This window comes from Sphaerodactylus townsendi, linkage group LG06 (assembly GCF_021028975.2).
Source record: "Sphaerodactylus townsendi isolate TG3544 linkage group LG06, MPM_Stown_v2.3, whole genome shotgun sequence".
Lineage (NCBI taxonomy): Eukaryota > Metazoa > Chordata > Lepidosauria > Squamata > Sphaerodactylidae > Sphaerodactylus > Sphaerodactylus townsendi.
The window spans coordinates 58,806,238-58,819,195 of NC_059430.1; the positions used below are offsets into that span (position 1 = coordinate 58,806,238).

Consider the following 12,958-nt stretch of genomic DNA (forward strand, 5'->3'; position numbering starts at 1 on the left):
GCTCTGAGGGAAAGGAGCTGGAAAACGGATTTTTTGGTAGCTGTTTCTGCAACTGTTCGATAGAAAAGCTCTGCCAGTTCCCCTCACCACCTTCAAGGATTCCCCTCTCTTCTGACGGATTTCTAGTCCATATCCCTATAATTTAACCTCCCCTCCCTTCATTCGCATGCAGGTCCCTCTGGATTCCTGTCTGCCTTGCCGCGTCTGACAGCCGTTCTGCGCGCAGAAACTTCTGCTGGCAGAAGAGGGCAGCAGCTTCACGATCTCTGTTGCACATGCGTGGCTTTCTCAAGCATGCTCATTAACCAGTACGGAGGAAAACCAATGGGAAGCAAAACCTGACCCTGCCAGAGACCCAGATCGACGGGCTCCTGGCTGCACGAAAGCACCATGTGGAGGACAGCAGCCTGCCTTCCCGTGGTGTACCTCTTAATTCGTCTCCACCCTGCAGGTAAGCAGACCTTTGCCAGGGCGATCTGTGCCTTGTTTTGAATTGCGAGAACCGCGCTGCCTTTGCGAGGGTCTCGCTCGGAGCACTCGGGCCAGGACCAAGGGGAGGGAGTCGGTCTGCCCGCCTGCAGCAGGCGCCAACTTAATTGGATCGATTAAAGCACCTGTTGTGTGGCCATTGCAAATGCCTTTTGATGCTGGGAGTGGCACGACCAAAGATTTTGGGTCTGTGCGTGACAGCGAGATCAGCTAGGGGTTTTTAATGCGTTGAGCTCCGCAAATTCAAGGGAGGGAAAGATTTCTTAGGACATCTCTTTGTAGTTCCAGTTCAGGAGGAAGCTGTTGTACGGTAGACGTCTTGCAGCGCTCCTTTAATCCAATCCATTACAGCTAGAAGCATGGAGTGAATTGTCCTTTTTGGAAGCTAGGGATCCCTCTCTGTGTTTGGTGAAGTGACTCTTGGCCGTACAATTGGGAGAGAGGGGTGGGGCTGCTTGGTGTCTTGGGGACGCAGAGATTTCCAGGTTTCAGCACCAGGGTCAGCGGCAGCCGAAATTCTTAGAAAAGCAAAGCAGGGGCAAGATACGGCGTGTGTGGGGGTGGGGGTGGAAGTGTGTGTGTGGCGGGGCTATACGCCTATGGCTGTGGCTGCTGCCCTGAGCGCTACTACAAAAGAAATACGGTAATTAAAACACACATACACATACAGCATGCAAAACGCTCAGCTGTTGACTTGCCAGTTTATAGATTCTGTAGAGAGGCATTTCCCTTCTGTGCCCCGTTTGCTGGGAGATTTGCGGAGGAAGTCACGCCGCTCGGCTACTGTAGCATGATGGACGCTGTATTTTTAATACGCGTTCAGATGTGGAAATAGCGTTTTAGGAAAGGTGAAATCCCGCTGCGCAACTACCCTTGTGCATTAGCCCTGTCGCTGGGAGAATAAATCATCTGTCTGCTTACCTAGCAAAACCCTTACATCGCTCAGAAAATCTGAAGAATAAAGCATTGCAATCTCCCACGGCAAGAGCTTTCCAGTTCAGCCTGACTTATTATCGCATGTATTCCCCTCCTCGCAGAGAGCCATGGCTTTAAACTGTATCAATCTTCTCCTTCTGCAGACACCCCTCCCACAATTTGATGTGGATCCCTCTTCTTTTAAGCAGAAGGAAATTTACAAAGGCTACAGCTAAATACACTTCGATAATGCAATTACAGGAGAGCCTTGTTTTAACAGACCTTGTTCCTTCTGCAATGAAAATAGACGTTGGGGATGGGGGTTCTTGTTTGTCTAGGGATCTTGAGTTGTGGTGGGGTGGCATGAAATGCAAGGGACGTTTAAACCAAGAAAATGCTTCTTCTTGGAGATTTCATGGATCTGGAGATGAAGACTCCCACATCCCAATGAATTCATTATATCTTTCTTGGATTCATAGAACTGAAAAACTTGAGCAGTGTGTATTGCTATAGTTTCTAACCTCACTGGTTCTCTGCCATCCTGTATCTTTTTTCTGCTGGTTCTTTGCAATGCTTTAGAATCCTGCATGTATGTTTTTAAAGTGTTGGTTCATCATATCAATGTAGAAAGTCGGAATACAGCAAACCTTGAGACCTTGAGCTCAAATAAACTTGTATCTCTAAATTTCTAAGGATTGTTTGCACTTCAACTTCCATGAAATGTGTTCTACATTAACGTAACTGATAATTATCCATAAGTTCTTATATGACCTGGTGCCAGGGTATTAAAGAATGCTCATATAAACATGCTGATCAACTGAACCTCTTCTTTTATATATGATTCCCACCTCCTGAGGTCAAGTGGGTGAGCATTTGACCAGGCCTTGTGCCAACATGGTTGTGGAATGTCCTCCCCACATTAGTGGGTGGGTTTTTGGCACCTGACCTTTAGGCACCAGGTGAAAACTGTTATCTTTCCTCAGGCTTATTTTTTTGGTGTTTTATGTGCCTATATCAAATAACCTGCCTCATTATATTGGAATGTGTACCCCAAATACTTTCATCAGAGCTTGGGAGCTAAGCTCAATTGGCCTGAGACAGTATTTGGATGGAAAACCTCTGAAAAAGACAGGGGTTGCTATGCAAAGGAAAGCAGTGGCAAACCACCTCTGCTCAGCTCTGCCTGGAAAGCCTGTGGATGGTTGTCATGGTGAGATGTTTGCAACTTAGTGGCACATTCATCTTCTTTTTTATGTGCTCTTCTTTTGCACTGAATGCTCCGTTATTGATCCATATTTGTCTTCTGTGATTTGAACTGATTAATTTTTAATGGATTTTTTCAATGGGTTTTTTATGGTGGGTCTTACTTAGTTTTATGTTTTCTTGTTTATATTGATGCTATTTTTTAAAATTGCCTAAAAATTGATTTTTAACATTGTGTTGAGAGTACAATTAGAATTGCATATACAAAACCATATCAATAGCATATGACTACCTTTATGATCTTATTGATGAATGCAATGCAAGTTGTCTAATACACTGTACCTCTTAAATGCTGTGTGGAAAATTGATTCTTCATGGAGAGATCTAGATGAAGATTTCCCTCCCACAGGTGTCCCTGATGCTGAGCCATGCAGAACTTGTGGATCTTACAATTCTTAGAGTCATCAGTTCCTTTTAGCCTCCTCCACTTCATAATGCTCTCTTTCCTCCTTTACTGGAGGCTGGGAGTCCAGTGATGACCAGCCTGGTTGCAAGCCCTTTACCATGACACAGTCTACTGATACTATTTCAGAAATATCAGACACCCACACACAGTTTTCTTTCATTTGGTGTGGGATAGGGCTGGGGGAGGAAGGCAGCATGGTGTGGTCCCATCTTTTCAGATCTCAGAAGCAAAGCAAGATTGGTACTTGGATGGCAGACCACAAAGGAAGGTTCTGCAAAGGAAAGCAATGGCAAATTACCTGTGCTTCTCACCTGCCTTGAAGGCGCCTTTCTGGTTGGGTAATGCCTATTCAGCAAATTTAGGTAAGCTTCAGTGCTATGCTAAGCAGAGCTACATCTTGCTAAGACCACTGTAATAAACTCTGCTTAGAATTGCACTGCCTGTCTGGAAAAAATCAATAGTTCAAGTTAATGGAACTGCCATGGAGCCTTGTTGGACCTCAACAATGTTGATCCCTTTCCTTTTAAAGGCTACTTCAGGATCTTCATGTTTTGCTCTTTAAAAGCACAGGTGCAGGTGAAAGTTTTCAATGACAATTTTGACATTTCTTCTGGATTGTCTGTTTACATCAAGACAGGTTGAAATAACTCTCCACACAAATTGGCTTGCCATTTTAATTTGCAATGCTTTCTCTGCTCAGTTTGGCTGCAGTTAAATTTAAGCATAGAGATTGCCATGTTTCAGCTTTTTTCAAAATAGAAATATTTTGACATTAAACTCTGGTATTTCCTTTTCAGTTTTCATTTGAGTTATTAAGTGAAGCAGGATTTTTAGTCCACTTCACTCCTTGGAAAACAACAATATTAAAACCTAAATCAAGTTTACATTAAACCCCTGAAATATGATTATAATGATTATGATAATAATAATATCTCAATTAAAATTATCCCTCATCAGCTAGCCATTAAAAACCAGATCACATAAAATGCCTTGCAGTATTTCTGTAAAAGATTGAGTTGTGGACCTGGTTGAGTTTCCAAAGGAAGGGAGTTTTGCAGCTCTGGAGTAGTTTCCAATAATGTCTCTTGTAGTGCCTATTCAATGCAGAGTTAGTGATAGTTTAAAGGGTGCAGAGGCTATATTTATAGATCATGTTGGCCCACAGATGAAACAGTAACCCCTGTATCATGAGGTACAAGAGATTCTTAGGACTTGATAGATCCAAGGCAACATGTATGTGTGTATAAACTATATCTAATCATATTGCCCTGACCTGGGTGGCCCATGGTGGGTGATCTTGTCAGCACTTGGAAGCTCAGCAGGGTCATCCCTTGTTAGTACTTGAATGGGTAACCATTGAGGAAGCCCAGAGTCACTACATGAGGCAAGCAAATGGCAAATCACCTCTGTTCATCTCTTGCCTTGAAAACCCTTTAGGGTCACCATAAGTCGACTGGGACTTGATGGGATTTCACACACACACAAACGGTATTGTGTCAGTTTTTTACCTAATTTATACAGAATGCTATACTATGGTATAAATAGGAACCAAAAACATATAGGAGCTAAAAACTGTATTTATCTTAGATACTGCACAACAGAGTTCAGGTGTGCTGCTGTCCATTTCTATTCTTGTTTATTCAAAAGTTCGTCATATTGACTTCAGGGGACTTACCCTCTGGTAAACCTGCTTAGGAGCCCATTCTAAGCTAAGGCTTCAATCAAAACTATCCTTACTTGAAGTAACTTCTGCATCAGAATAACTTGCACCCAAGCACATGACCCACTTGCCACTGAGGCAGTAAATGTATTTCTGGGTATAGGTTCATATGATTGGATCTTTCTCCATTCAAAAAAATCTTAATACTTATAAAACCAGGATTTCAGAGAGAAGGCTGTACAGACAAAATGAAATTTAATCATCTATCTGACAGAAAGGGTTTTATTTTATTTTTTTGTACTGAGCAGCATTCATTAAGAGAGCCCTCATTTGCAGGTTTTCTTTTGTGAAACAAAGGAAGAACCAATCTTCCAGAGAATAGTCTTGTGAAATGTATCTAGTTGTGGTCTATACTTATGAATTATAGATGGCAATTTTGGTGTTGTGCACCCATCTCTAATCATCAAATGCATTGCACTTAGTACTGCCATGGACCTTGAATGATGTTCTCTTTGTGAGTTGTGGTTGAAACAACTCAGTTTTTCAGTATGGCTCCCATCCAGAGATTATACTTCACGAGAATCTTTTCTTTGCAGGGTAATAACGTATATAACAACTAAGTGAAAAACATCTATAGCCTTACAGGTTAATTTGGTACCTTGGGAGTAAAAAGAATCCCATTCAGAATTTTTGTTCTGCCATCCCTAAGAGAAGATTGTTGTAGAAAGGCCTCAGCAAAAATCTAAAAGGCAATTGTAGAATTGATGTCCAGTATTGAAGAGTAGGCTGCAGAGTAGGCAAAGCCATGAAAAGTGTTGGTGCTTCTGTCATGCTGTTGCCCAACTCCCAGTGCCCCAGTAGTTCAGCAGATAATAATAGTCTGCATGGTCATGAAAGAAGAGCTTGTCACCATGGAGCAGGACAGCTTAGTGTGATTCAGAGAATAGCAACCGTTGTAGAATCTTTTTGGGATGAGGGAACTGTGTTCTGTGCACTATATAATTATTCTGTACATACAAAAACATTTAGACAACCATTAACAAACTCAATTTTGAAAAGTGTTGAAAAATCTGCTTTATAGCATTATATCAGCATGACATAATGTTGGTTATGATTAAATATTTTTGAGAATGTTGCAAGCCACTTTTCCCTCCCACTTCCAAAATACTATAACTCCAGGGCATCTATTGAAACAAACGGGCAGTAAATTCAGGATGAACAAAATGAAACTACTCCTTTATACAGAGAATTTAATGTCAAATTCACTTACACAGGGAGTAGTGATAGTGACAGGCATAAACAGCTTTAAAAGGGTATTAGATAGATTCATCACTGATAGGTCTATCAGTAGCTAGGAGTCACGGTGACTAAAGGGAACCTCCATGTTCAGAGGCAGGAAACCTCTTAATCCCAGTGCCAGGAGGCATCATCAGGGGGCCTCAATGTCCTATTACAAGATTATCAGAGGAACCATGAGACAGGATGTTGGGCTGGATGGGTTGATCCAGCAGGGTTCTTCTTATGTTCTTATGTAATGGTTAAAGTGTTGAACTAGGTTTTGGGAGATCCAGATTCAAATGCCCAGTCATAGGAACTTGCTGGGTGACCTTGGGCCAGTCATGTAAGCCTAACCTATCTTACAGGATTGTTGTGAGGATACAATGAAAGAGAGGAGAAAGTTGAAAGCCACTTTGGGTCCCACTGGGGTATAAATGAAGTAAATAAATGAAGTAAATAAATATGTATTTATTACTTTCTAGCCATTATCCTTTAAACTTGTTTTGCTGCAGAAGGATCCCTACTGAAAGTTTATTGAGCCACAGATCAGTGCTAGGAAGATGTAGACCCTCATCTTTTTTAAAGAGAGAGCCAATGTGGTGCGGTGGTTAAGGACTCTGAGAAAAAGAAAAATATCATCTCAAAGATATTTTAGATACAAGACAATGTATTATTGTATCAGGCATGAAAGTATTTACAGTTTTCCAGGGTTTAAATGTTTCAAAAATACTTTGCAGAGTAGCAGCATACAAATTCAAGAAGAGAATTTATTGAAATGTAAGAGCAAAACATTTTTTCTCTCTCACTGAGATGACACAATTGGGTACATTATCAAGGAAGGTACATGTTCTGGTAAAATTTTCAGCTAAGGCAAACAATCTTAGCTAAGACTGACAGCTTATTCTCTTGGCCACACCAACTCTTGAAAAGGGAGACTGACTTCACTAGGCTTTCAGGCAAATGCAAGAAGCAATCCAATGCAGCCTATTACAATTTGGAAAACCTAAGCTTTGTTCACTGGTCTGGCACCGTCTGGGAAATATCCAAGCTTTATACAACATTAGTGAATCAATATTCTGTGTATGAGTGAGCCACAGTGGAGAATGCACGAGGGACCAATCCATCAATTCTTCATTCACATGAGCAGACCCACAGAAATCCAATAGCCCATGATATCAGATTTGCACTTCAGTTAACAATAGATCATGAAATGCGTCTCCAGTTCTTCAATCAGAAACAGGGAGCTGGCTGAGCTCTTTTTTCTTCCAGATAGCTTAAAAGACTACTATATCCATGAATTAGATACATATTGCTTGTTTGGAGTATTCCTAATCTATATTGGTTTTGCTTAAAGCTACATCTAAACATATTTAATTCTCCTTCAGTTTGTTTGCATTTTCATATGCAAAAACATGAAACAGCTTTGTTGTGAGAGAAATGACCTTATGTTTTAAAATTAAAATTACCCTTAGGAGTAATTTTAGAACTTTATCCACTTTTTGTAACATTGTCTGTTTATTTGACACTTAGAGCAGAATGGTATGAGGGTGTTGCTTTATATTGTTTACATGACTAGAGTTCAGTCTGTTTCTCCTACCATGTGAATCCTCTGTCATTTGAGAGGGATTTGTTAAGCTGATGTTACTGATGCAATCAGTGTGGCTCCACATGGTTTTAGTTTACATCATAGATGTAGGATCATCTTAGTGGATATGTTCTATATTTTGATATCTTTAGTTGGGGAATAGAATTACGAAGAAAGGCAAGATAGTGTGGTGTAGTGGACAAGGGTGCTAGATTTGGCTGGAACAGAACTTCCCATTCAATAGGGTTACCAACAAATTGCTGTTATTATTCATTCACTAATTGAAGATGTGTCAGTTCACTAATTGAAGATGTGTCAGTTCAATGGCAGATAATTAAGAATAAATTAAGACCACAAATTTGCCTTCCCTTTCAGAAAGGGACACTGCGCCTGACTTTCCTAAGGCCAATAATCCTATAATCCTCCTACCTGCCTCAGATGCTTCTTAGTGGTTGAACTTCAATATGTGACTGTTTAAGAGTCCAATTTAATTCCTTCCCCCAACAGTGATTCAGCTAAAGATTTGAATCAACTAAACCAACTACTGATTTAAATCTTGCAGCCCCACAGTGCAATACCAAACCATTGTACTTTTCAGATAGTATATCAAAGTCAGTGAGTTTAAAAGCATATAAGTCTTCTCAGTATGGCACTGCTAATGTATTATAAGAATGAGAAAGGATTTCATCTACCTATTCATTTTTTAATTTAAAAAATCTTATAGTTTTTTTCCATTTGTAGATTCACCTGCACTGTTTATACACTGTTTATTCACAATGTGTACTTTCAATATATATATAATGTATATGTATGATATACACATGATGAAAAATGGCGATTTACTGATACACGAGTAATGTTAAAAATATATGCATTTTGTGAAAAAAATGGTGTGAGGAAGCAGCAAAAATAAAGAATCACTAGTTTGCTTAAATCATTAGAAACATAAACTCATATTGAAAATAAAATATATATACAATCAGAGACATATCTAGACAAACTGGAGCCCGAGGACAAAACCTGAGTTTGGCACCCTTCCCCCCCCCAAGTATGGGCAGCCACCCTACCCCACCACGACCAAACAATTATTTTTTGCACCAGCTCATAAAACACCTCCCACCCCCAGCAAAACAGTCCAACAGGGAGCAGCAGTGGCGTAGGAGGTTAAGAGCTCATGTATCTAATCTGGAGGAGCCGGGTTTGATTCCCAGCTCTGCTGCCTGAGCTGTGGAGGCTTATCTGGGGAATTCAGACCCACATGCCAGCTGGGTGACTTTGGGCTAGTCACAGCTTCTCGGAGCTCCCTCAGCCCCGCCCACCTCACAGGGTGTTTGTTGTGAGGGGGGAAGGGCAAGGAGATTGTAAGCCCCTTTGAGTCTCCTGCAGGATAAAAAGGGGGATATAAATCCAAACTCCTCTTCTTCTTCCTCTTCTTCTTCCTCTTCCTCTTCCTCTTCCTCTTCCTCTTCCTCTTCCTCTTCCTCTTCCTCTTCTTCTTCTTCTTCTTCCTCTTCCTCTTCCTCTTCCTCTTCCTCTTCCTCTTCCTCTTCCTCTTCCTCTTCTTCGCTAATGACTTGAACCCAGAAGCAAATGGGGAGCTAGTGTGCATGGAAGCAAACTAGGAGCTGGTGAAGATAGAGGCCCATTATGAATAGGATGCTTACCTCTGGACTCTCAGCTGTGCAGTGGCAGGGGGTTGTAGTGTGGTCTTATGTTTCTCTATGAGGAGTCAGTCTCTGCCTGCTGTGCAGCTGCTTGCTGAAGTCTCAATGGGCCTCTGCTTTTCTTGGTTCTCTTAACTCCACCCATCAACTCCTTTTTAAAGGCACAGATCTCATCACACCAGTAGTTGCAAAATAAAGGACTTCGTTAAAGCCCTTTAAATTGCAGGTATATTGATATTGTAGCAGCTTTTACCAAAATAATGCTCCCCAAAAGAAAGAGGCAAAGCAAAAATGGACCACTTGCTGCTGAAGAAGGGGACCATATGTTAAATCCCCCTCCCTCCCCCCTCCCCCCTCCCCCTTATGCTGCTGCTGGAGGAGACAGAGGCTTATTTTAAAATAGAGGTTTGTTTGAAATAAGTTTGTAAGAAGTTCTCCTGATCGTTGGGGAGGGTGGAAGTAGAGTAGAGAGGTGAAGTGGAACCAAAAAGTTACCCTGCTTGTACTGTGTCTTGCAAAAGCCAACTCTGAGATATTGATATGACATTTAGAGAAGCAGGAAGGAGCCAGCAACATGGAAGAGGGATACGAGGTGGTAATGAAGCCAGCATGGAAAGGGGAAAATGTGGAGGGCTGTGTGAGCAAGTAGGAAGGGTGAAGCTTGATAGGCTGGCTGTGGGCGGAAGAAGGGTGTCCAGAGGAAAGCTGTGCTCACTGGCAAATCTGCCCATCCTGGTGGTGAAACAAATTAAAAGTCATGCTAGAAGCAGTGTCACTTGCCATGGAGCAAATGGAAAGGGAAAGTGGGGCTCAAGGAAATACACCCATACAAGAAGTCCTGCCATGATGGACATTTGCCCCTATCAAACAGCAGACACTTTATGCATAACAGGTCAGAGTCATATGATCCTTATGACTTCAGTCAACATTATGGCAGTGACATTTTGTACCAGTAGTAGCTTCTGGACAGTCTTCCAGGGCAGTACCACACAGAATGCATTGTAGCAATTTCATCTATTTACATCATGAGCAACCTTAAACAGGTTCTCTGAAAAGGCAGTATTTGGGTTCTTTAAATAAAATCTCTGGCCCCAGCAATTTTTTTTAAAAAAGCCTACTTACTGACAGTACTTTCCCACGAGACGTTATGAATACTGTGAACATTGGATGCATTGCATGGAAGGATGGAGGAGAAGAGCCAGACTGTTCTATTGTGCAGTGTATCATCTGCCATAGAGAGTTGGTGATTTCAAAGCAGCATTTAATTGAAATGGATAGCTTTATATTGGTGAAAAAGTGCTAAAAAGTACCAGCAGTAGAGTTGTGAAAAATATAAATAATTTTCTACTTGGGGAGAAGAAGCAGGAAAAGGTACCATGGTGATGATCAGAGGAAGAGACCTTTTCAGACAAGTTGGTAGCAAATTATATTTTTCATTTGTCAATAGTAAAATAAAGAAATCCTGATTCCATTAGAACAACTATATAGTACTATCATGTGAGCAAAGTGATGTGATTAAAGGAGCCAGAAGTCTTAGAGTTTTGCCGTTACTATCATGGGTCCAGATGGCTGTGGGAATAAGATTTCCTTTTTAAAATAAATTACTCATCACAGGCAGGACAGAGAATCTACTTCAGAGCAAAATGGGACATGCTGTTTTTTGTTCTAATTTTTCTCCCCCCTCTCCTTCCCAACATGACATGTTCTGAAAAATAAAGCGCATTTTTCACAAGCTTGGAAGAACTCTGACCAGGAATATTTTTCAATTTATGAACACATCCATTGTCATTGCAAAAAATGTCAAGCAGTAAAATCTCAAAAGCTATACTGTTTTGTATATTAAACACCTATATTTGTGTTGGGGTTTGAGCTGGACATTCAGTTGACAGCACATTTATCTAATCTGGGTGAGGGTTAAAACATTCTAATAGTGATAGATAAATATGAAGGCTACACTACATTTACTTGAGAATTTAGGTAACCAGGATTTGAAGCAGTGATGGATAATGAGGACAGAACACAAGAATTAAAACCAGTTTTTATTTTGGCCTGGTTTGTTTTAAAGTCAATAAAGAGATTAATAGTCAATATGCCAAACAGATACCATTTTCAATCTCAGTTTCCTTGAAGTTACTTAAAGCACTGTGAAGAACTGCATCTATTTATCTGGTAAGCCTACTCTGTTGCAGCTTTATGAATAGATGCTGGTGTTACTGCTGAGGGCTGTATTAGTTAAGGGTACTCCAATATAGCCTGAAAGAGCTACTTGTGGGAAAGGGTGTCTGTTCATGGATTACCTTGATGGATGTGATCAGTACTTAAAACTGTGCACGTCTGGGAATCCTTGGTGGAGAAGGTCCATGAATGCATGGTAAATGCATTCAGCTTTGACTGCACTCATGAACTATGCCTGTGAGTCACTAAATTACACTCCTCTGCCCCATCTGTCAAGGACCAGGGGAGTTCTATAGTTTGGCTCTTGTATATTCATTATGCTGGAGAATGGACCACATATAGCAATATGTTGGCTTCAGTCAAATGAGCATGTAGATCCTTTCCTTCATGGAACCAAAAGTAAGTCTGAGTACAGAATTAAAATGCCAGAGTGGACAACCTTACTGTAACCTCATTCCCACTTGATTCCCTTGTATGTGTAGAACTAGCGTAATATTCTTGACCTATTTCCATTACTTCATTCTCCTCCATCTGCAAAAAGGGTAATGGTCCCCTTTTTTTGTTGTTGTTAGGAGCAATAGCCTCCATTTCCGCACAGAATGTATTTCAAGTATCTGACACAGGGAGCTTTGACTCTCGAAAGCTATTATTCCCCCCCCCCCCCAATCCTGGTGTACAATGTGCTACTGGACTTGAATCTAGCTCCATTTCAGGTATATCTCAGTTGATTACTGTATTGCCTGAGGCTTTTTTTGTCCTGACTGAAAGATTTGGATGGGACTGAATGCTTTCTGGTACATAAAATCATTCATAAAATTATCTGATAAATCTAGCAGTTTACCATAAAACCTTTTCTGGAACCATGAGATTATTTATCATAGAAAATCAAGAATATAAGATAATACTCATAACCGTGAGACTTGTGGTTATCAGATCAAGTAGATGCTGGTAGTGCTAACATGAGCAGAATTATATCATTCTAAATCTGTTCTAAATCAGTGGGTCTGAAAGGGCATAGCTCTGCCTAGGATCACACTACCAGTGTTTCACAGTCGTATCTTATATTATGGCAACATAGTCATGACAAAACAATAAATGGTCCATTTTGCTATAAATGTATAGACTGTATTATAAGCCCTGACTTGGATAGCCTAGGAAAGCTTGATCTTGTAGATCAAAATTAAACAGGGTCACTCCTGGTTAGTACTTGGATGGGAGACCACCAGGGAAATTTAGGATTCAATGGTGTTGATGGTGAGGTAACCTTGAGTGCATTCCACAGCCCGGGCGATGGGCCAGATGCATCGGCGGAGACTTTATCTTTGCGCGGGAGATGAAGCCTCTGTTCCCATGGGAAGCAGGAAGGGGGGATGGGGTGACTGGTATTATAACCTGTGCTTCTGGCGGGAAGTGTCATTCCTGCCACTGCGTGTACTTGAGCTTTCTAAGATGTCTTAATAAATGGACTTTTACTCCCAAAGCCTTTTATTTCTGCGTCTATGGAATTCCTTACAGTTGCTATG

General features: G+C 41.0%; 1 protein-coding gene across 1 annotated transcript in view; it reads left to right on the plus strand.

The window, feature by feature from the left end:
* The first annotated feature begins 318 nt into the window (after positions 1-318).
* The window catches only part of PTPRR (protein tyrosine phosphatase receptor type R), a 133,258-nt gene continuing 120,618 nt past the window's right edge, over positions 319-12,958 (plus strand). The window contains exon 1 of the mRNA XM_048500790.1: positions 319-451. Coding sequence (XP_048356747.1) covers positions 391-451 — 61 coding nt within the window. The 5' untranslated portion in view covers positions 319-390. The remainder of the gene's footprint in view (positions 452-12,958) is intronic.